This window comes from Lissotriton vulgaris, chromosome 5 (genome assembly GCF_964263255.1).
Source record: "Lissotriton vulgaris chromosome 5, aLisVul1.2, whole genome shotgun sequence".
Classification (NCBI taxonomy): Eukaryota; Metazoa; Chordata; class Amphibia; order Caudata; family Salamandridae; genus Lissotriton; species Lissotriton vulgaris.
In genome coordinates this window covers 896,487,700-896,511,814 of record NC_141693.1, presented here as the reverse complement: position 1 = coordinate 896,511,814, position 24,115 = coordinate 896,487,700, and the positions used below count along the sequence as shown (strand labels likewise).

At 47.9% G+C, this 24,115-nt stretch overlaps 1 protein-coding gene across 3 annotated transcripts in view; it reads left to right on the top strand.

Moving 5' to 3' along the window:
• Window positions 1-24,115, top strand: part of EXOC6 (exocyst complex component 6) — a 1,184,343-nt gene that overhangs the window by 553,740 nt on the left and 606,488 nt on the right. For all 3 annotated transcript variants that reach the window (XM_086922491.1, XM_086922490.1, XM_086922489.1), the window contains exon 14: window positions 372-477. In XM_086922491.1, coding sequence (XP_086778617.1) covers window positions 372-477 — 106 coding nt within the window. The remainder of the gene's footprint in view (window positions 1-371; window positions 478-24,115) is intronic.

Genomic DNA, 24,115 nt, shown 5'->3' with positions numbered 1-24,115 from the left:
GTGTAAAGATAGAAATTTAAAGACAGAAGAAGACTTTGAGTACGTAGATAAAGAAGCTCCTCCAAAAGCATGAACTCCTCCCAGTTCCTTCAGGCCACTTGTTGAAAGCAGATCCAAGCTAGCCCATCCACATTCCCCAAGCCAGGCCTGAACATTGTGTAGCAGTTACTGAAGGTAAGTAGCTTATTATTTTGTATTCAGTGTCCGAAGTCTTTGCTCACTGAAATTCATTGTTCTGCTTGAAATATGTGGTCATGCCAGTTGGAAAGACGGATTTCAAGCTACTGTGTTTGGTGTCACCTTTCTTATTCTGTGGCATACAACTTTTGCTGCACTATTGTATAATATATTTTTTGTGTTTTACGAAATAGGGAAATCTTTGAAGCAGACAACTACAGTCCAATTCCTCTAACGAATGAAGAAGAGTACAAAGTAGTAATCTGCAAGTTTCCCTATCAAGATGCTGAGTTTGATAAAGTAAGCAAAAATATCTCTGATGACAATGCAGCCATCATTTTTAATGGGCGAAATAGACTATGAGGCATTTTTCAAAGCTGACGCAGATTAATGTGTACAGTTCCAGCAGTAACACCAATTACTATGTTGAGTGGTAAAAAAGTAATAATTTATTTTTACTACTCGCACGGGTCTTCACAGAGCCATCTTTAGCTACCTATATGTATGCTCCTACAGGAAGCGTTAGTTATCATTTAAATAACATGTTTGATCCAAATGCATACTAGCATGCACCCTGATTTGAAGGTCTTCTTCTGGTGTTTGATGTTGAATATCTCTGTATGGTATGTAACAGTAAAAAAATATAAAGGTGACTAATTAAATGAGTTTACTCCAGTATTGGAACTTTCATAGATTCCCATAGCTTTTATCATTTCCAGTCATCGGAATGGGAGTCTCTGTAACCAAAATAACATAGCAGTAGGTACAAAAGAGAAAGAAAAAATGCCTAGGCCTCATTCCCTTTTGCAGCATATCCACCTCTTTTTGCAAAAGAGACCAAAGTACAGCAACAACCAATCAGATTAGCCTCAACCCATAGAACCCTCCTGAGAGAACCTCAGAGCCTCAGATTTTCTACCGCACGTTGTGCTAAGGGAGTCTCCTTTGAGCTCTGCTCACTTCAACTCTAGTTGACTATTTTTCTGCAGTTTTTTCTTCAGAATTGTCTGATATTTCATCTTGGAATGTCTGACAAGGAGAAGAAAGCCCTTTTTAATGCTTGTTCCACCTGTGGCAAGTAAAGGTTGTATGTGGAGGACAGGCATAACAACTGCATTTATTGCCTGTACCCTGACCACAAGGCAGCGTACTGCAAGATCTGCCGCACCGTCTCAACAAAGACTCTCCGGGACCGTGGGGGTAAGCTTGTCACTTGGCTCCAAAAGCTGAAGTCGAGGAAGGAAACTCTGTCAAGTGACAGAGAGGATTCATCATCTGCCACTTCATCCAGAAGGTCAGTGAAGAGGGGTAGGGCCTCCTCCTCCTACATTTTCTGCAGTGCACGAAGTGTCTGTTCCATCAGCTTCTTCGGTGGTTTCGCCAAAAACACCATCCCAGATGGTGTCACAGCTGCAGGTCTCCAGCCCAGGAATACCTCCAGTGGCTCCGGAGGTACAGGACGATTCCTCGGACGAAGATCAGGACGATAGCAACAGGCCTGACCAGTGTGTGGAGTGGGATGACTACGTGATTCCGGATCCCGCTTTTCCTACTCCGGATACAGTTGATTCTTCCCTGGCGGACATTGGGAGGTTTCACATACTGATGGAAAGAGCCTAAAGTAGATTTAAACTTCCCATGCCTTCTGTTCAAACAGAGTGTTTTCTTTATGATTTTAAATAACCTTATCGGAAACCGGTCCGTTCCATTCCGATTGTCAGCCACATCTGGGACGAAAGATTAAAGGCATTGAAGAATCCGGCTACTGTCATTCCAGTTTTTCCATGCCTGGAGAAGAAATACAAGGCCCCTGATGATAGTCCAGCATGCTTAATAGTTCAACCGAAGCCGGATTCGGTAATATCGCAGGCGGCTCAAAGAAAATCTCGCAATCCTTCTGCGCCCCTGACTACTCCTCCTGATAAAGAAGGCAGACACCTAGATAATGCAGGGAAAAGGTTTTCCTCGATGGCGAGTCTTGTGGTTAGAGCCGCTAATGCATTCGCAATCCTTGGCAGGTACGATCGCCAGATGTGGTGCGACCTCTCACTATATTTAGACCAGTGGGCGCAGGAGTCCAAGGTGGAAGCGAAGAAGATTGTACAGGAGGGAAAGGCTACATCAGCGGAGGTGATCGACTGCGCAATGGATATTGCCATGACGGCTTTCCGCTCACTGGCAGGCGCAGCTGTGCTTCGTCGCCAAGGCTGGCTCAGGGCAACATGGTTCCGGCCGGAGGTTCAAAACAAAATCCTGGACCTTCCATTTGATGGTGAGGCATTATTTGGCAAACATATTGATGATGCCCTCCAGGACATAAAAAAGGATACGGAAACGGCAAAATCCCTAGGAAAGCTACAATATCGAAAGGTTCCTTTCCGTGGAGCCGGAGGAAAGAGTACCACATCCTACAGGGGTTTATACCAGCAGCAACAGTATTCTTCTTATGGTTCAACGCCTCAGTCCTATCGCCCGTCTTATCATCAGAGGCAAGGCCAGACCTCTTCTTTCTCTAGGTCTACCTCAAGAGGGAAGCAGAATCGCCAGGGGCGTGACACCACTAAACGACAATAGCGGCGTTCTGGCTCTGCCTGCTGTACTCCCCTCCCCGACAACATCTGTGGGAGGCAGGGTGTCTCAATACCTCCACAACTGTAGGCAGGTTACATCAGACCGTTGGGTACTCAACATCATTCAATGTGGCTGTGAGGAAACGGTGCAGGAGGAGGACGGGGACTCACCCCTTTCCGCTGTATTCTGTCCAAATACAGATGAGGGACTCAAAGAGTTAATGGAAAACCCTCCCTCCTCTCTACAAGAAGCAGAGGAAAAGAAAAGTCAACCAATGGGGGAGAAAGTGTTCACCGGATGAGGCGGGACAACCGACTTTATGGGAGTGGACGTTGAAAGGTGAGATGAGCAGGAGGAGGAACCCAGAAGACTCCGTGGAGTTCGAGTCGACGGATCAGCGGGTGGAGAAGAAGCTCCAGGAGACGCGAGGGACGAAGAAAGCACTGCCAGAGAGGACGTAGAGAGCTGTTCCGAGGACTGGTGGACGCCCCCGGAGGATGCTGAGAGGCTGCTGCAACTCTGGAGAGTTGCGGCAGACGCGGTGAGTGGGGCACATTTTTCACCCATTTGTACACTGACCCCTGCACGCCCGTAAATCCCCCCCCTGGCCCGCCCTCCCGGCACTACCTCCCATATCTCCTGCCACCACAGACAACCCTAATCAAGCATTACCGACTGCCTCAAATTTGCTTTAGTTTAGGAAGAGGCATAAGCGAGGGGACCCGATAAGGCTGTAGTGAAAAGGGGAGGACTTCCCATAACTCAGCCACCCTTGCACTTCCCAGAAGAAAGCCAAAAGCAGGCGAAATTCCCCCAGTAAAAGGAGGAACCGAGCATAAGTTTGTTTTTCTGCTTTTTCTTTTCCTCTCCTTAATTTTTGGTTTTGGGTCTTGGTGCACTTCGGGTGTGGTGATGGTGAACAATACTAAGAAACCATACAGTCCACTGACCGCTCTTTCTTTCTCTTTGAGCCTTCCGGGACGGATGTCTCCAGACCTGGATGAACGAGGAAGAGAACAACGACTGGACAAGTTAACCTATATCATAGCCACCTGACAATCCATACTGCTGAAATTCCACAACCACTGAACCATCTGTGTTGTTGACACAAATAATTCCTAAATTACCTTGTAAATTCTATAATAAAATCTCACCGGCAACCCACACTCCGGCTTCCTAGTTTCCATTTCCGCCCATCCCTCCGACAGTGGCCATACGCTGGAGTTCATTCATTTTCCACCTTCCAAGCCCCCTGCTGCCATGCCTTCAAAACATCTGCGTGTTCTGCGGCTCAAAGTTCATCAGATGCTCCTCAAGGAAGCTGTGGAGCCAGTCCCCTTTTCTCAGAAGGGAGAAGGTTTCTATTCCAGATTTTTTCTGGTCAAGAAGACGCTGGAGAAGTAGCGCCCCATTTTAGATCTCAGGGAGCTAAACACCTATCTCATAAGCCAATCCTTTTGGATGGTGTCTCTTCATTTTACGTCTCCTCAACCCAGGAGACTTTATGGCCACTCTCGATCTTGAAGATGCGTATTTTCACATACCCATTCATCCAGCCCACAGGAGGTTTCTGCGGTTTACAGTAGCCAAGAGCCACTTCCAGTTCAAAGTTCTACCTTTTGGACTTCGGTCTTCCCCAAGGATCTTTACCAAGGTGCTGGCACTGGTGGCAGCTTTCCTAAGGAGGCAACATTTTCAAGTCTTTCCCCACCTGGACGATGGGTTCCTGAATTCCCCGACCAGGCGTGCAGCAAAAGAAACAGTCATTGCATGTACAAATCTGTTCAGCAATCTGGGCCTGACTCTCAACAGGGAGAAGTCTTCTTTCTGCCCGTCCACAAAGGCATGATTCCTGGGAGGCATCCTAGACACGTCTCTCAGCAAGGCTTCTCAATCCTTCGAAAGTCAAGAGAAACTGATGTCCATGGCTCATCTATTGCGAAAAAGAAAGTGTCTTTCAGTACGCCGTTACAAATCCCTGTTAGGAGTGATTTCTTTGTGCATTCCTCTAATACCTCTCTGCAACTAATGTTTTTTGTGCATATATGTATATATGTCTGCACCTGTACATTTTACATTTTTCACTGTTACAGCCTGATTAGATGTAGAGGCTCGTGCCCTAATGGTTTCCTACAAGCTTCGCATTAGTAACTTTACAAGATTACTTACTTCATACTTGCCGTGACCGCAGTAGGCATAACACCAATATGGACTGTCCCCTTAATTCTATAGTGCGCCTATAACTAGAATGTACCCTTCTAAGTTACAATGGCCAACTAATTAGGATGCAGTAACTGTACCAATATAGTTTTCTTAAATTTAAACTTTAATTTAAATTTGGTACTATAACACAGGCTTTTAGATAACCTGCCCGCGCTGTGCCACGTTTTGCATAAAACAATTTATCCATTTATTTATCCGCTTGTCCTATGAGCAACTCTAGACGAAGGTTTTACCGCGGACATTGTGTAGCTGTAATTACGAACTACACAGTTGTTAATTGTATGCGCATGCGTGTCTAAATATAATCTTCGCGCATGCGCACAATACAATCAGGAAGTAAGATATCCCGGCGTCGCGTACTTCGGACGCGAGACGCCTCCACATTGAGACCCCCAAGTGCTGCCCCCGTCAAAGGAAGCCCAGGTAAGAGTTATGATTTACACGAGCCCGGTATGAATCAATAGTGTGCAGTAGATAGATGAAAATAAACCGCCCTTTTGAAAATTTACTTTCATGTCTCCACCAGTTACCGGAGGACTATGGCTCCGCGACTCTAACTTGAACAAAGCAAGGTAACGTCCCGATAATTATCACTACTGCCACTCTATAAGCCTCGACGGCAATCTGTACTTGCTAAATAGTTTCTCTTGCTAAATGTCCAAAATCTTGATCTCTAGCTACAACTAAGAAAACGATCTGCTCCCTTGCAAACACATTGCGAACACATTGAAAAACAGGGCAGCATCCAATTCACTTGTGCCAAGTAGGTTCATGAATGTTTATTTCGCCCCACACCCCCTTAAAAATTATTTAGTTGATGGTTGTATTTATCTTTGGAATTCTTTACATTGACAGAATTCCTACAGTCACTGTAAATTATTCATGAAGAACAGTATGTAATAGGACTAAAACTCTTAGTAAGTGCTAAAGTACTTTTCCCCTGATTTGCGCAAACAGCAATTATCTTAAAATGCTGCGCTTTCTTGAAAAACCTTGTCGTATATGGAAATAATCTGTTTATCCAAGCGCGTAATACACGGGTGTTCTTTAACCCCTGGATTTAGCGTATATTACTGTGCATGAATTTTTTCCATGCCACTGGGAGCACCAAAAAACCTCTTAGTCATAATGCAACATATAGGGACCCTTCTTAATATTATTTACCTTGTTACAGTTTCAGGAAGCTCTTTCTCCGTCCTGATGATGATCTAGATTCATATAGATCGAAACGTCGTCGACCCACACAAGAAAATTCCCCTCTTTTATTGTATATATTTATGTGGATTTACCTTGTTGTTTTGTGATGTCTGGCTTCACTTTGTTCACTTATGTCACGTCCTGCACATTGTCACTTATGTGAGCACCTGGAACTTTTTTACGAAGTACTTTAATTACAAATAAATTAATACTGTTTAAATTCCCTGTGTATTCTGCTCCTTAGTGTGAATTTACTAAACGCTATTACCATTTTGATGTGATCCTGTTGGACAGCTGTCGAACCATTGTCTGTTTATATACATTTGTTCACCCCAGGTTCAATTAATGGGGTACCCTTGTTCTTAGAACTGTCACTTCAGGAGCAGCTCGACATGCAATGGCAGCAAGTTCACAAATTATTCGACGACAAGATAGTGGTCACTACGGTAATGAAGAATGCAGCCTTGTTGTGGACAAAGGAAGAAAATGTATCCCAAGGTCTATCCTTCGTCATCAATTCAGCTCCTCAAGTAGTAACTACAGATGCCTCACTGGAAGGCTGGAGTGCAGTGCTTCAAGACTTGCATGTAAGCGAACACTGGTTGCCTCGGCACCGCCTTCTTCATATTAATCTCCTGAAACTCAGGGCGATGCGTCTGGCACTGCAAGCTTTTCTTCCACGGTTGCAGGGTTCTCGTCTGCCTGGACAATACCACGGCCATGCACTACATAAACAAAGAAGGGGGTACCAGATCTCTTCCGTTGTCGCAGGAGGCCCAGAAGATTTGGAAGTGGGCGATCCTGCACGGAATATTGCTACAGGTAGAACACCTTCCAGGAGTGCTAAACGAAAAGGCGGACATGCTCAGCAGGCTTTCGTCAGTCAGCCACGAACGGGAACTGAACCAGACTGTCTTGGAGGAGATTTTCCACCGGTTGGGCAAACCCTCAATTGATCTCTTTGCCACCCCAGAGAACAAAAAATATCAGTTTTACTCCAGCAGTCTACACTATCGCGGATCGCTAGGGAATGTGCTTTCGATAGCCTGGTCAGGCGAATTTGTCTACACCTTTCCCCCCATTCCGTTAATACCGAGAATACTCCGGAAAATCAAAACGGAGCCGTGCAGGATGATCCTGATAGCTCCAGCTTGGCAGAGGCAGTTTTGGTTCACAGAGCTTCAGCTCCTCTCTCTGGATCCTCCACGTCCTCTACGGACGGTCCAGGATCTTCTCACGATGTCCCAGGGCCAGGTATGGCATCCGGACCCTCGCTCCTTACACCTGTCAGCATGGCTCCTGAGCAGCGAGAGTTTCTCAGTCTAGATCTCTTGGAAGAGGTAAGGGGGGTTCTCTCTCAAGCTATAGCTCCTTCTACTAAGAAGACATCCCGTTTAAAATGGAACCGATTTTGTATCTGGTGTCAGCAGGAAGACATCGACCCCTTTTCGTCTCAGCCTCACCAGGTTCTTCCTTATTTTTTGTCTTTGGCTAAGGAGGCGCTGGCTCATTCATCCATAAAGGTTCAATTGACGGCAGTTTCTCGCTATAGACGCAATGCATCCGGGCCTTCCCTTTGATCAGCCAGGATTATTAAGCGATTTCTTAAGGGCCTATTTAGAGTCTTTCCTCCAGTGAGGCCTCCGCCTCCCACGTGGCATTTAAATTTGGTTCTCACCCAGCTGATGAAGCATCCCTTTGAACCGATTCATCAAGCAGATATGAAATACCTCTCGTGGAAAATGGCCCTCCTTCTGGCTCTCACTTCGGCAAGAAGAATTGGTGAGTTACAAGCTCTAATGATCCAGGAACCCTTCCTCCAATTCAAGAGAAATACAGTGATTCTAAGGACTAATCCAAAGTTCATACCTAAGGTGCCATCGGACTTTCATTTAAATGAGCCGGAGATTTTAAGGCTTTCTTTCCTCAGCCTTCTACGCCGGTTCAAAGGGCACTCCACTCGCTGGATGTGCAGAGATTCTTGAAGTTTTATCTAGACCGTACTAAAGAATTTCGGAAGTCTTCTCCGTTGTTCATTGCATTTAGTGCTCCCCACAAGGGCTTATCCCTCTCCAAGCAGGGTATTGCTCGGTGGGTATCCAGTGCTATACGATTCTGTCATGCAGCAGCGGGCAAGCCTCTAGAGGGCGGAGTCAGAGCACACTCTACAAGATCCATGGCTTCATCTACGGCTCTCTTTGTGGGAGTCCAGATTAAAGACCTCTTCCATTGAGTGGTGAGCTTTCCTTTCTTTCCTCCTTCCTTTCTTTGTTATGATTAGCACATTTTGCTATGTGTTTTTAATGTTTTGCACGGTTGATTAATGTTTTGCTTGATGTAAAAAAAAAAAAAAGAGGGTGAATAGAGAAAGCTGAAAAGAGAGGAAGAGATGACAATGAGGGAGCAAAATGTGCTTCTGATTGCTAGCTACTCCTATACAAGCTATGGGAATCTATGAAAGTTCCAATACTGGAGTAAGAAAACAAGTTACTTACCTGTAACTTTGGTTCTCCAGTATTGGTAACTTTCATAGATTCCCATGCGCCCGCCACTCCTCCCCTGGGAAAGCTCAGCCCTCAGCGGGTTGGTTATACTGTTACACAACGGCTACGAAAATCTGAGGCTCTGAGGTTCCCTCAGGAGGGTTTTACGGGGTGAGGCTAATCTGATTGGCTCTTGCTGTAATTTGGTCTCTTTTGCAAAATGAGGTGGATATGCTACAAAAGGGAATGAGGTCTAGGCCTTTTTTCTTTCTCTTTTGTACCTCCTGCTATGTTATTTTGGTTACCGAGACTCCCATTCCGACGACGGGGAATGATACAAGCCATGGGAATCTATGAAAGTTACTAATACTGGAGAACCAAAGTTACAGGTAAGTAACTTGTTTTCTCCTATAAACCGAATGTCTCTGTATGGTATGTAACAGTAAATAAATATAAAGGTGACAAATTAAATGAATTTTTATAAACCTAAAATTAATGCTTCTCAGCTATAATCAATAGCTTGGTATAACTGCTAACTTTTGCATCGTAGAATCTTCACTGGTTGTTATACGCACCTGCATAATCCCTTCCATCCACAGGATTCAAAAACACCTTTATGTTTATAGAAATACATGCATTTTATAGATGGATAGATAGATAGACAGACAGACAGACAGATAGATATATATATGAGCTTAGTGTTAGTGACTTTTTACGCATGATTACATCAGAACTTCTATTGAAAAGGCATTTTTTGTTTGTTTAATAACTGTGCCCCTGTCCACTGATTCTGCACAAGCCCCCCCCCCCCCCCCCCCAAAGTTAATTTGATTTGGGATTGTCATGTTGCATGCTGAGCAGATCTTTCAAGGTGAAGGGGGCGTATGTAGTAGGGAGGGTGTCAAAGAAGTGACTTTCCATTTTAACTCCATAGGGATATTTACTCTCTGGTACAGAAAAAAACACACCGAAGGGAATTATACCAAACTTAGCATGAAAGTAAAACTCAAGGAGTATCCTTTGAATGATTTGGCGTAAATCAATTCAGTAGGTTTTTGGGAAATTAGCATTCCAAAAACGTTTCAGTGGGCTTAAAAGGGTTAAAAAACTAGCTGGATATTTGGTCCGCGGAGAGTCTATGAAATTCAGGTTCGCAGACCATCTGTAGACTAATTAAAAAAAATAATTGAATCCTACTGTGTGAGGGACATTTTTTCCTGTGATCCATTTGAGGTCCATAGGCCCAAAGGTAGAACTGCAGATGCAAAAGCTGGCCCTTTAGTCCTAAGAATTCTGAATGTCTGGTCGCAACAGAGGAAAAAGCTGTTGTGGCTGCCATTACAGGATGAAGAACTCCGTTCCAGCATCCTAAAAAAAAAAAGAGACCTAATAGGCCAGGTAAAAGTACATTTTGACTAGAGATTAGGGACCCCAGTGCAGCTGTGAGGTCAGCAAACCCTAACTACTAAGAGTTTGCAAGTGTAAGGCATATGCCCATGAACCTCTGGGGTTTGCAAACCGTGTCCGGGACTTTGCAAACTCACATAGACCATGGGCCTCGTTGGATTTCCCTATGGGCTCGTGGACCTGATACTGGCCCTTGGGCCCTCCAGGAGGTTCCACTAGTTCCCAAGTGTCTGTGTTGGGCATGCAAGACCCACTCCCCAACAAAAAAGAGGAGGTCACCCTCTGTTTGGGTGCCCGAAGGCCATGCAAGGTGAGGACTGGCCACCAGAGACTGGTTAGATACCGGACCTAGCTGAAGTGCATGAGGTCTGGCCACAGCCCAGATCCTGTGACCAATCCATGCTGCGTATGACCCAGGCAATGTGCAGCAGGGTTTGGCCAGCCTCATACTGTTGTTCCAAGGCCTGTCGTATGGCCAAAACCCCCTGCACACATAACTGAATGCGATGTGCATTGGCTGCTTACAGCAGCTTGGGCCTAAGGTGGAACTGCAAAGGGGTGGGCCGTAGGCCCTGCACCCAACTGTTCAAAGTGGTATATTATCAAACCCTCCCTGAACTTTACTGAATATTCCAAGATTAAAGTGAAACAATGGTTAGCTTTGGTTAACTTAGTTGGTCTTAACATATGTTTAAAAAACTCTGGAAATCACTCACAGAAACACAGTGAAATAAAGTTGTCACAAATTAAAACCAAAAGTCACTAAAATACCTAAGTTATGGTTGGCGACGCAATCCATAACTCAAACAAAAGCCATGCAAACCATAACTCGCACACCAAATGCAATGCTTATTACCCAAAAGTGTTTATATCAATTAGTAACAACACCTAAATTCACAACATAATGAAATAACATATTCTCAAAGCAATAAATATTATGACATTCATAGTTGTTTCTCTCATAGTGTGTATTGTGATATGTAATGTAACCCAGGTTGAAGTCTGAAAGTACGGAAACCCACAGAAGCCGGCAGGCACTGCATTGGTGTTTTCGGGTGAGCCGATCGAGCGGAATCGGACGGCACTCCCGTGTTCGAGCTGTGAATCCTGGTGGGTTACAGCTGCTGGCAGCTCTCTGGTTCGCAGCTGGCTCCAGGGCTTCCTAGATCCCACAATGCAAACACAACAGGTGATGGACCGAATGTGGATCAATGTCACACACTCACCCCAGTCCAAAGATCTGGGCCCAAATCCATCGTGGACACTGATGGGGGGGGTCTGTTCGGGGGGGGGGGGGGGGGGGGGGGGGGGGGGTCCGTTCAGACTTAATTCAGGTCCATAGCCTGTGCAGGGTATCAAGGTAGCCATCCAGCTCTTGGGTTGCCCATCAACTGTTCTCGGCAGTGAGGCAGCTGTGGAAGAATCCCTAAAATAGAATAGAATAATTGTCTTTTAGCTCTGTTTCCATTTTTAGGTCGAGCATTCGAGACCTCTTGTATATACTTTGGTATATTCTTATTATAAATATATACTTATATGTGTATGTACTTTGTGGGATTTGGCAATCAGCCCCAGTACTTGTCTGCTTCCGCTTAGGCACTGTTTTTTCTGTTCAACTGCCTCTATTTAACTGTCTTTAAAGAAAATTACCAGCAGACGTCAGTAAATACCAGAATTGCTTTCTGCTGAGAGACTTTCTTTTTTTATTTTTCTGACAACTGCCTCTTTTTAACTTTCTAGATCGAAAACGACCAGCAGAGATCAGTAAAAATCCAGAATCACTTTAGCATTCTCTAGATTCCAGTCCATAGAAATTGTCTAACACGAGCACCATTAAACAATAATATTTTTTTCAAATCTTGTATTTTCAGTGATATGACCACCGAAGGCCCTGATTTTATAATAAAAACAGAGCTTTGGGCTCTCTCCATGTGTTCCCATACCTGGCTGTCACGCAGTTTGGTGCTTACTTACCCTACATGTTAAAGAACAGTAGATGTTTCAGCACCCAGGCTGCATAGCTAAATACATATAAGGTCCCAAAGGCAAGACCAATTGCATTGCAAAGGCTTGTTTGATCGGTCTGCTCACTGCACCCACTTTGCTTGACGACTCCTTTAAATCATTGTGCACCCCATTAGCCTATATAACATTGACGGCAACTAACCTTCTGGATTACTCCTACTTTAACTAAATTAACCCAAAAGGCTTAATTAAAAAAGGGCATTAATGGCGCTAAACGCCCTCTGTGGGAAGACATTTGGCATCCTTGGCACACTGTGGTACTGTACATCGAGCCGCGGAAACAGCTGGTATGCTGGGCTGGCCTGATTCAACAGAGCTGCAGAAGCCTCTGCCCTGGTCGGACTCTCCGGGGCACCTGAGGAGTCGAGCTGGGGCAGAGCCAGCAGGCAGGTGCGGAGAGGGAAGCAGTTATGTCGTGGGGGCTTGCGGCCACTGGCGCTGTATGCCTTGTTTTCTCTGTGTGAACGTCATCTAACTTCCTAAGAATGTATTAAACAACCTTGAAACGTATTCACTCTCCCACGAGAAAAAATATAAACATTGAACTTGGAAATCACCCCCTGGCTTTTTGTCTTATTTTTCCCAATCCTTATGCCAAGTAAATAGGTCCAGCCGACAGCTCATTTCATCAAATGTAAGAGACAAAGATGAAGCAATGACCTTCCGGGTGGCCCTTCGTATTTCTAGAAAAAGGTGCTGTGAAAGACAATAAGACCGCTTGAAGCCCAACAGCTATGCTTAAATATTTAAATAAACTAGCAGTAATTTAAACATCTGAGCAAAACAAAGAGCACGTTGAAGAAAAGTTATAATTAAAGCACTCGAATCACCCACAGTCTACTATCCCGGAGCACTCGTTCACAATAATGAAGGGGTATAAAGAGTGTAGAGCTATTAATCAAATTAATAACATGAGAAAACGAGCTGTTGCCAACAAACAAAACAACCAATTGACATAAGACTCCTTACTACAAGCAGTGCAGGCTGAAGACCCTCATGAGGATATGCTAAACCTAAACACATGTTTCATGGAGGGGCACACATTTATGATGAAAGGAACTGTGAATGCACAAGACACAAATCCTGCTGCCCTTAAACTAATAAAATGGGGATTTTAAATCACCAGTTGTGTAACCTCTTGGAATCCAATTATATGGAACGTTGTATTTCAAAACATACAGAGGTTTTGGTCTCTAATTATTAAAGTTCATTATGAAACACCCTCCTAAATAGTGTAAATGCAACCAGAAAAGTCTTGCATTTTTAATATAATAAATTTGAAGACCAGATCGATCATTTACATATACCTGCAACCTATGTAGCAGGGGTCAATACCAAACTAGAACATCTAAACGCCCTTATCCACTGGGATAAAACACAGGCAGTTCTAACTAGTACAAACTGTGAATGTGCACCAATAATTAACAAACTAAAATAACTTCCAAATGTACTTGAAGAATTGATACAAGAACGTAAAACAACAACCAAAATGGAAAAGCAAACTCCATCTTAAGCTTCAAAGAAATTACTGGATCAGAAACTCCAAAACTGTTTGTATGCTCAGATGGTTAAAACAAAATCCTCAAACACAAATAACCAAGAAACAGTCATAGAAATGAACCAACAGAACACCTTATACAGCACATGGTTGTTCTACATAACTCATTGGAATGAGGTGATAACTCCTGTTATATTCACAAAAAGACATTTTGTCGGACTGGCGCCAGGCCTACCCCTGCGACCAGTAGTGGCCAGGCTGCTACATTATAGGGACAGAGACATCCTGTTGCAGAAAGCTCGTACGGATGGCCCCTTTGTGGTAAATACCAATAAGGTCTCAATGTTCCCAGGTTACACCCTAGATGTCCAACGGAAACGCTCCTCGTATCTGGAGGTAAAGAGAACTCTTCGAGAAGGCGGCCTCCAGTGCTCACTCCTTTTCTTTGCCCAGCTCCGCATTGTTTTGGATGGTAAGACACTTTATTGATGACCCTAAGGAAGACTGGGATTGGATAGCGGCGTATCGAACTGAGACCCCCCTAGTCAGCGCAGGTGCTCCACCAAGTAACAGAAAGCCGTAAACTCAGGAAGCGTCCTAAACGAAAAACCAAGCGCATCGTATTGAAGAAATCAAGACCCTCACAGATGGAGCGAGAGAGAGCGGCAGCACTGCCGGCAGTGGCCGAGATCGTCCGAGAAGGTGGCTCTCCATTGGAGGCGAGCTCACACTCCATGAAGGGGACCGAAGGATCGGACTCTAACTCCTCCCACAAAGCTAGCCTTGATCTACGCGTGATGACCCTTAAGACAGCAGACTAAATCATAAAACCTGTGTCCTCACCATGAATGGCTGCACCGTTGGATCCTTTGGGGGGAGCCAACCATACCTGGTTGCAATAAACGACCTACCTTGGCTGTATCAATACTGAGGCCGGTGCATGAGGCACCGCTCCGTACCAAGGGCCCGATGTAGGTAAATCCGATTTACCGACTCTTAAATACCGAATCATACCGATTCGGTATTTAAGAGTCGGTAAATTGGAAGTAGGCAGATGTAGGTAATTCTGATTTACCGATTCGGGCCTTGAAGCCCATAGGAATCAATGGGCAATACCGTTTCGGTATTTACCGAATCGGTAAATACCGAATCCTGCAAGGGTGCAGGGGGTGTCACTTTGACACCCTCTGCACCCCAAGTACGGGCTTGTGTGCCATGTGGCACACATGCATGCCCTAAGGGCATGTCTGTGTGTCACATGGCACAGGTGTACATGCACAGATGTGCATGTACACCTGAATTCGGTATTTTACCACCCAATTGTATTGGCTGATAAAATACCGAATTCTGAAGGCCTGTAGCACTGTAAACAGTGCTACCTACATCAGGAATTTACCGAATCGGTAAAATTACCGATTCAGTATTTTACAGAATCGGTAAATTTACCTATTGGGTAAATTTACCGATTCTGTAAAATATAGCCCCCTACATCTCGATCACCAAATACCGGTCGGTAACGGCCGAATTCGGCTGTTACCGACCGGTATTTGGTGACCTACATCGGGCCCCAAGTCTTCCACATAGCATCTTACTGTACTCCACGGTGCGCCCACCTGTGGGACCACAACCCCCTTGAAGGCCCTTGCTGTGACAGGCTTGGGCCTTTATCAGTTTTCACAAAGATACATTTAGAGTTTGGGCAGATGGCCGTTGCCAGTATGCTCTGCAGCTGGGGAGTTGTTTATTGTTGGGACTCCTTGTGTTTGATTTTTTTCTGTTCATCACACAGACGGGGACACCTCATTATATTTTTTCAATGAGCTGGTTGGGGTGGGAGATACGGTAGAGGGGGTGATTGGAACTCTTCAAGATGTCGACACATCATCAAGACCTGAAGCTTCTCACATGGAATATTTGGGAGATGGGATCAATGTCTAAACGCCTCAACATACATAACTATCTGAAGCGCCAAGGTATTCAGATAGCACTCTTACAAGAGACACACCTCACCAACGGGAAAGTGGAAAAATTGAATAGGAGATGGAGAGGGCAGATATTTGCTACCACTTTCATAGCATACTCCCGGGGGCGTTGATATGGATTCATCCAGGTGTCCCTTTCGAAATAACATGCACCCTCATTGGCAAAGAAGATAGATATGTCCTTCTTGCGAAGAGATTACTGGGCCAAGATATCACGCTAGGCTACCTATATGCGCTCAACAAAGACCAAATGGCCAATATGACCTCCCTCTCTGCTCGTATAGCTGACATAAAAGTGTGGCAAGTGATTTTAGGAGGGGACCTCAATTGTGTGGCTGATGTGATATTAGATCGCTCTCACCCTCAGACGCACAGGCCCATAGAACAGCGGCAAGGTTGAGGGAGTGGATGGCCAACTGGGAACTACAAGATATCTGGAGGCTCCAACATATGGAGGACAGTGAATACTCCTACTCCCACATACACCAACTCCACACGAGACTAGATGCATTTTGATGCTCTTTAAGTATCTTCGGATCCATTAGACATACAGAATATCTGGGTCGGACATTCTCAGACCAGAATCCTTTGTTAGTCGTACCAATCCTATAAGACAAGACCTCTGATCCCCACGTGGAGACTTAGCCCCCTGTTGTTGGAAGACATACTGTTTGCAGAATCTCTGCAATCCTTAGTAGATACGTATTTCGTTGATAACACATGTTTGGCATAGACGGCGGTCCAAAAGGATTCGGAGTCGCCGTGGCCGATCAGGCGGACCCTCAACTGCGGAGACATCGACGGAGCGGAAGGGAGTGCTGGAGGTGTTATCTGCGCTATCTGGCTCACGAGACGGTGCCATTGAAGAGGAAGCGGACCCTGGTGACGAGGGGGCACCGACGGACTCCGAGGAATCGGTGACTGATAGCGTCCACACGCCGGTGATCACCGAAATCGGTGGAGGACCTTCTGGATGGACAGGGTTAACGGGGTGAGCTAAATCCATTTGGGTGGGGGCCCGAAACGTGGGTGGCGGGTACCGACGATTGATGCTGACTCCCGGGGAAGGGGGGGTGGGGTGCCTTGCTTTTGCCCCGAGGGTTTCTGGTACTGTTTTGGGCTTGCTTTAGTCCTGGTAGCCAGGGCATCGAGGGCCCACTGCCAACGCCCGGCCCGCACCTGGCCCTTAAGGCCTTCCTACGGTGGTGACCGCAGGATTAGTCGGGGACAGTGGGTTTTTGGAGGGTATGGTTTGGATGGGAACTAGATGGTGCTATTTGGGTCCTGTTCTGGGGAGGGTGGATGGGGGTTTGGTTCGAACTGGGGTTGTTAAGTTTTGGTTGGGGAAAATGGCCGCCATCAGTGCTGGGTTGATTGATGCTCTTTCTTTGTTGGGACCCGGATGGGGAGACTTTGCACGAACGATATGGGACAATGGCTGATGTTGCTAATGTGAAATGTGTTACTTGGAACGTGCGGGGGCTCCACACCATGTCTAGGCGTCACAAAGTCCACGCTTATTTAGTGCGTAGGGGGGTACAAATGGCGCTGCTGCAGGAGACCCATCTGAACAAGGCGGAAGGGGCGGCGCTACAGCGTAGGTGGAGGGGGCAGGTCTTTTGCACTTCGTACTCCGCGTATGCCAGAGGGGCGCTGATTTGGGTTAGAGCTGGGGTTCCCTTCCAGGTCACGAAAACAGTGATAGATCGAGGGACGTTATGTGGCCATTTCGGGCACTTTGGGAGGGAGGGACCTAAACGTTTGCTGTGTGTACGCTCCCAATATAGACCAGATTGCCTTCCTTTCCAGGTTATCGGGCTCGTTGGCCCACTTCTTCTCCGGGCCCCTCCTGCTCGGTGGAGATTTCAATTCAGTAGTGGATGTGGACACTGACCGCTCGCATCCGCCCCTCCCTGACTCTCCGGTTCACGGTCGTAGGGACTGGCAGACACACTGGGGTCTAACGGATATTTGGAGGGCGCAACACCCCGCAACTAGGGACTATTCCTACATCTCGGGCCTCCATGAGTTACACGTTAGACTGGACGGATTTCTTGGCTCGGCTGAACTGGTTTCAGCAGCGGTCCGGTCTGAATACTTGGCCAGGACCATCTCAGATCATAACCCCCTCCTGCTGGACCTTCGTTGGTTTCCGGGGGTGCCTGCGGTGCCCACCTGGAAGTTACGTCCCGAGATCCTTGAGGACAGCGTTTTCAAAGCGGACCTAGGAGATAAGATCTCGGAGTACTTCGCGTCCAACGGGGGCACCGCGAGCTCGAGAGCGCTAGAATGGGACACTTTTAAGGTGGTGGTGAGGGGATACTGTATTTCCAAGAAGGTCGGCATGAGGCGAATTATCCTTGCCGACTTAGATACAGCTGACCGGAAACTCCGCGAGTTGGAACTCCGCCGCCCCGGGCGCCCTGAACTACAGGAACGCACGGCGGAGGCGAAGGAGGCGGTAGCGGCGGAGGTCGAACGGCTGCGCTGTTTCGACTACAAGGCCTACACGGTTAGGTCCCTCGCAGAGGGGGATAGGTCCAGCGCGCTGCTGGCATGGCTAGCCAACCCCACGCGCCAGTCCTCATTGACGACGTCCATGCGCATGGCGGACGGGACCGTGGTACACACTCAGCCTGAGATTCTGAGCTGCTACCTGCACTACTACGAACGTTTGTATCGCAGTCGCTCTGTCAGAGACCCGGACCTGCTTGATAATTATCTACGGCCCCTGGAGCTCCAAACAGTGGAGCAGGACGTGGCGAAGGCCCTGGGGTCCGACATTGAACTGGGAGAGATCCGCAGCGCCATTAAAAAGATGGCGAGGAATAAGACCCCGGGCCTAGACGGCCTTCCTGTGGAATTTTATGCAGCTTATGCTGACCTCCTAGCCCCAAGGTTATTAATAGTATATAGAGAGGCGAAGAGGCTTGGTCGGCTCCCAGGCTCGATGTGCGAGGCCTTAGTGGTTCCCCTCCTCAAGCCCGGAAGGGACTCGTCCGATCCGGGGTCTTACCGTCCCTTATCAATGTTGACGGTTGACTATAAAATACTGAGCAGCATCTTGGTTTCGAGGCTGCTGGGTCACATGAGCTCTCTGGTGCATGAGGACCAGGCTGGATTCATCCCCAGGCGAAACACGACCATGAACATCCGCAGGTTGTTCCGCTTGCTGGGAGAACCGCTCGTGGATGCCCCGTGCCCGGTAGTCCTATCGGTAGACTTAGAGAAGGCTTTTGACAGCCTGGAATGGGACTACCTGTGCACTGTGTTACGGAGGTTCGGCCTTGGCGAGGGCTTCATCAGATGGACCACGGTCCTGTATGCCTCTGCATCGGCCAGGGTTCGGGCGGGCCCGCTAATTTCCTCACAATACCCGGTGGAGAGAGGCACGAGGCAGGGTTGTTCGTTATCCCCGCTTCTCTTTGCGCTGGCGGTGGAGCCACTCGCGCTGCACCTCCGATCGGGAGCCCATTATAATGGCTTGTGGACACCTTCAGGCCCACACTACGTTTCGCTGTATGCAGACGACCTGCTGCTCTTCCTTGAGGACCCGATTGCTGCCCTGCATGGAGCTGCGACGGCGCTCACGACGTTTGGGGAGGTCTTGGGCCTCCGGGTGAATTGGGCTAAGACCTGTCTTTTCCCGGTTCGCAAAGGCACCCCTAGCCCTGCTCTCAGTAGAGAGATTAGATGGGAACCTGACTGCTTTAAGTACCTGGGGGTGTACGTCTACCATGAACCTTCTGACCTCCTCGATGGGAACATTGCCCGCGGCACTCGAGCACTACGGGGCAGTATGGACTTCTGGGCTACACTACCGCTCTCGGTGGCAGGGCGGATCGCTTTGCTCAAAATGGTGGCGCTTCCCCGGTTGCTGTATTATTTCCGGGCGCTACCGATCTGGGTCCCACCGGCCACTTTTCGACTATTACGATCAATGATAGTCGGATTCCTCTGGGGCTCGGGCCGCCGAAGGGTGGCCCTCAGGACCCTGATGAGGCCGAAAGCCGAGGGTGGGCTTGCGGTGCCGGACTTTGAAAAGTACTACTTAGCGGCGCAGCTCCAGACCTTCGCCCAGGAGATCGCCCATGAATTCCGGGGCCCAGAAGACAGGAGAGATACGGGTATGGCCAGGCATGTTCTCTCCTTCATAGCGCTGCGACAACGTTTGGCCTTACAGGACTTGTCGCTAGAGGAGAAGACCGTTCGCCTGTGTTGGAACCGAGCTCACGCCCGGGGCCACCTGAGAATACTGTATGCGCCCGAAATACCTTTGGGGATGCTGACGGCCTTGCCCCATGGCGGTGATTGGTCACGGTTGGCAAACTGGGAGGACGCAGGCTTACAATTGGTAGGTGACCTCTACGAGGACGGGGCGCTCTTGCCCTTTCAGGAGCTCATTGATCGCTTCGAGGTTCCTCGCGGCGACTTTCTATTGCACTCGGCCCTAGCCCGAGCGATCCAGGCGCACTGGAAATGCGGACAAGAGGAACCCCCCATATCTCCGGTGTGCCAATACGTCATGATGTCGGCGGGTACGGTGAAGGCGGTCACTTGCCTCTACGGTAGACTGATCAATGAGGGGCTGGCCCCCCTCACTCTTCTGAGAACCCGTTGGGAGGAGGACATTGGCAAGGAGATCCCGGAGACGACCTGGTCCCAACTGGTGCGGCGAGCCTGGAAGGGCACACGCCACGCCCGCTTTCAATTGGACCACTACTACGTACTCCATAGGGCATATCTGACCCCGGCGAAAATCCAACGATATTTTGCTACGAGCTCGGCGGACTGCCCCAGATGCCCGGCGCCGGAGGCAGACCTTCTCCACATGTTGTGGTCCTGCCCGGGATTGTCATCCTATTGGATGGAAGTGGGGAAGACCCTGGAGGAGGTGACAGGGAGATCCTTATCGGTTGATGCGGCAGTGGGACTCCTACACTGGTTTCCACATACCCCCAAAAACAAAATTACTAGCAAATTCATCGATTTGGGGCTTCTCCTTGCTAAACGAGAGGTGACCAGGAACTGGAAGGCACGGGCTGGTCCGACAGGGAGCCGGTGGCACAGCGAACTCTTGAAGTGGGCAGCGGGGGAAAGCACACTGAGATACCAGCTAGCTAGGAGACAGCGTAACGAGAAGGCACAGGAGGCAGCGCTAGAATGGGAGACGTTAGTGCAGGCCCTCAGGGATTATTGCGCCCCCAGCGACTCTGAAAGTGAGGAAGCAGCTCGCCCCGAGTCCCGATAGACGATTGCACTTTACAGCTCTGTTGCTTTCCTCATGGGTCCTCTCACAGATCCTAATGCGGTTGTTACCGTGCACTGATGGCGGGGTTGGGTAGGGATTACTTTGGTTCATAGTGTTTTGAGGGTGGGGGTTTTTCTTTCTGGGTTTTGTAGGCTTGTTTGGAAAAGCAGATGACGGACAGTGGATCATCCGGACCAGCTTCGCCTTCCTGCTGAGCCCCCATTGAATTTCGCCGCCCGACCGTAGGGTTGTGGGCTGAATGGCTGTGTAAGAGTACATACTGCTGGGGGACGGAGGGTTGCGTTTCATTGATTTTGTTTGATCTATAATGCTGGTCGAATATGTAACGATTTACTGATTCCTGCAATAAAAATATATTTAAAATTTTTTTTTTTTTTAAAAACACATGTTTGGCATCCTCAGTACTGATGGGGTGCAAGGCATTTATAGTAGTAGTGAGGGGGCACTGTATGGGGCAAATGACTGGTATACCGAGGGAAGCATACCAGGAGTTCCTGGCCATAGATGGGGAAATGCACACACTAGACAGCACGCAGAGAGTGGGAGTACAGGCACACACACATCTACTTGCTACACGAAAACTATATGATGAGGCACACAACTACAGGATGTGCATGGTCAGAGTGCAGAGTGAAGAAGGAAAGGCCGTTCGCCTACTGGCGTGGCTAATCAAGCTGGAGACCCAAATTTCCCCAATTACCCACATTAAGACTGCATTAGAAAAACTGAATTTGACCCGCGTAAGATCAATGGCCTCTTCCTGAATTACTAGGAAGAGCTATATACCGCCCCCAAAGAGACCCTCTGGGCGAATCTCCATGCTTTCCTGGCCCTGCTGTGCCTACACACTGTAGGTGACCATATTGCAGAAGAACTGGGTGTCCCCTTACTGTACAGGAGGTCCGGGGTGCCATAGCCTCGATGGCTGGTGGTGAAACACCAGGTCCAGATGGTCTTCTGGCAGAGTTCTATACGAAATATGGAGCTGGACTGACCCCCCCACCTGGTGACCATTTATGCTGAGGCTCTACGGCTAGGACACTTACCAGACTCTACACAAAACGCATTAGTGATTCCGCTTCCTAAAATGCCTGAACCTAACATTGGGGTGAAGGACTTCAGACTTCTGTCCATGCTCAACACCGACTTCAAGATACTAAGTAAAATTCTGGCACCTAGATTGCTCTCACATATGAAACAACGTATCCACCCTGATCAGAATGGGTTTATCCCCTCCAGCAATACTTTGTATAATCAGCGCCGGCTGTATTCAGTACTCTATCACTCGGGCGCCAGGTCTATCCCAGGGGCTGCCTTTCTATCGGTTGACCTGGAAAAGGCGTTTGATACTGTGAGTTGGGACTACCTGCTTGAGGTCATGCAGAGGCTGGGGCTGGGGCTGGGATGAATGAAGTGGGTAAAGCTGCTATACACCCACACCAGAGCACGAGTCAAGACGGGCAAGATTATCTCTACGCAGTATGTGATAACACGCAGCACCCGTCAGGGATGTCTCATATCTCTGCTGCAGTTTGCGTTGGTGATAGAGCCGCTAGTCACGGTCTACGTTCAGAGGGAAGAGGGACTGGGTCTGACGCTAAGTGGAAGAACTCATATTATCTCCTTGTATGCGGATGATTTATTGATCTACCTGGTAGATGCTGTGAGAGGGGCGGAAACTGCCTTTAAAGGTATTGTCTGCCTTCGGGGCATTATCGGGCCTTCAGGTTAACCGGCACAAAACGTACCTCTTTCCAGTGGCCAGTCCCCTTCCCAGACCCCAGGTGCTCCCTGTAGAGCACAATTGGACCCCCAATACATTTAATTTCTTGGATATTCGGATTTTCCACTCACTAGATTTGAAGGAGGGCAACTTAGATAGGGCTGTCTGATCGCTCTGCTCTAATGTCAACTTTTGGAGCTCTCTGAGGCTTCCTCTGATGGCCAGAGTTTCCCTGACCAAGATGGTCATGCTAGCTCGTGTCTTTTATTTTTTTTCTAATCTGCCAGTGCTAATGCCTGTGGGTTGGTTCTGTCCACTGGATGCACTGGTTCGAGATCTCATCTTGGGGGGGGGGGGTGCGGGGGGGGGGGGGTGAAGAGTGTCATTACACATCTTGCAATATCCTATGAGGGAGTGGGTGCCGGACTTTGAATTCTACCAATTGGCTGCACAACTGCAATTGGTGGCCCAATGGCTAGAGGAAGTAAATTAGTAAGGGAGTTACCTGATGGAACCAGGGCAGCAGCCACACCCTTTATGGGCAAAACTCCTGAAGTGGTCCACTAAGGTCCCATATACCTCGATGCTTCAAATCATGGCACTGCAGTGTTGGAGACACTGGCTAACACAATTGCCTAATGCCCGGGCACTTCCACTGGTGGGGCTGCCTACGGAGAGCCGCAGTTGATCCTTGGGGTAGAGCAGCTGGCTCCCTGGACAGAGGTAGGGGTTGAGACGGTGGGGGTTTACTACCAGGACAAGCTCTTCCTCCCTTTTGCAGAGTTGGTTGATGGGAGTGGACTCTCACCAGGTCAGTGTATTATATATGAGGTACTGGTATAGATGTTCGGGCGACCGGGGTACGAATAGGGAAGGACCGGAAACACATGCGGTGCTTCACTCCCTAGTCACATTGGGTACAGCAGACCACCAAGTCAAATGGTTCTATGCAACACTCCTTCAGATGTCCTTCGCCCTGTTGCTAAAACTAAGGGGTAAATAGGAGAGACTCTTAGATAGAGAACTTAATGACGCAAAATGGGTGTTTGAATCCCCTAAGAAAATCTCTTGCAATATTCGTCTAAAGTACATTCAATTTAATGACATCCATATGTCTTAAATGACCCCTCATCGTCTTTATGCTGCCTCTGGTGGAGAACTGAGAAGCTGCCTGAAATGTGTTCAGCTGGAATCAACTTCCTTCCCATGACTTGGTGTCGTGAGAGGCTACAAGGCTTCTGGCAAGCGGTACTTGATAAGATTAATATTACACTAGGACATACACTTAATCTAACAGTAGAGGTCTGCCTGCTTGGCCTATTCCCCAGACTACCTAAGCGCAAGGTGGGGAATAGGTTTATAGACCTGGCCGTGGCTCTGGCCAAGAGAAGAATTGCGGTGGCGTGGAAGTTAAGCATAGGGCCTCAGATTAACACCTGGATGCAAGAGGTATCTAAGTGGGCCTGATCCGAGGGTAGAGCTCTCGGTAGGGAAGAGTGAAAGGGTCTACGCCACATAATATTAGTGTTGGAATGTGGGACATTGGTAGGGGTAAGT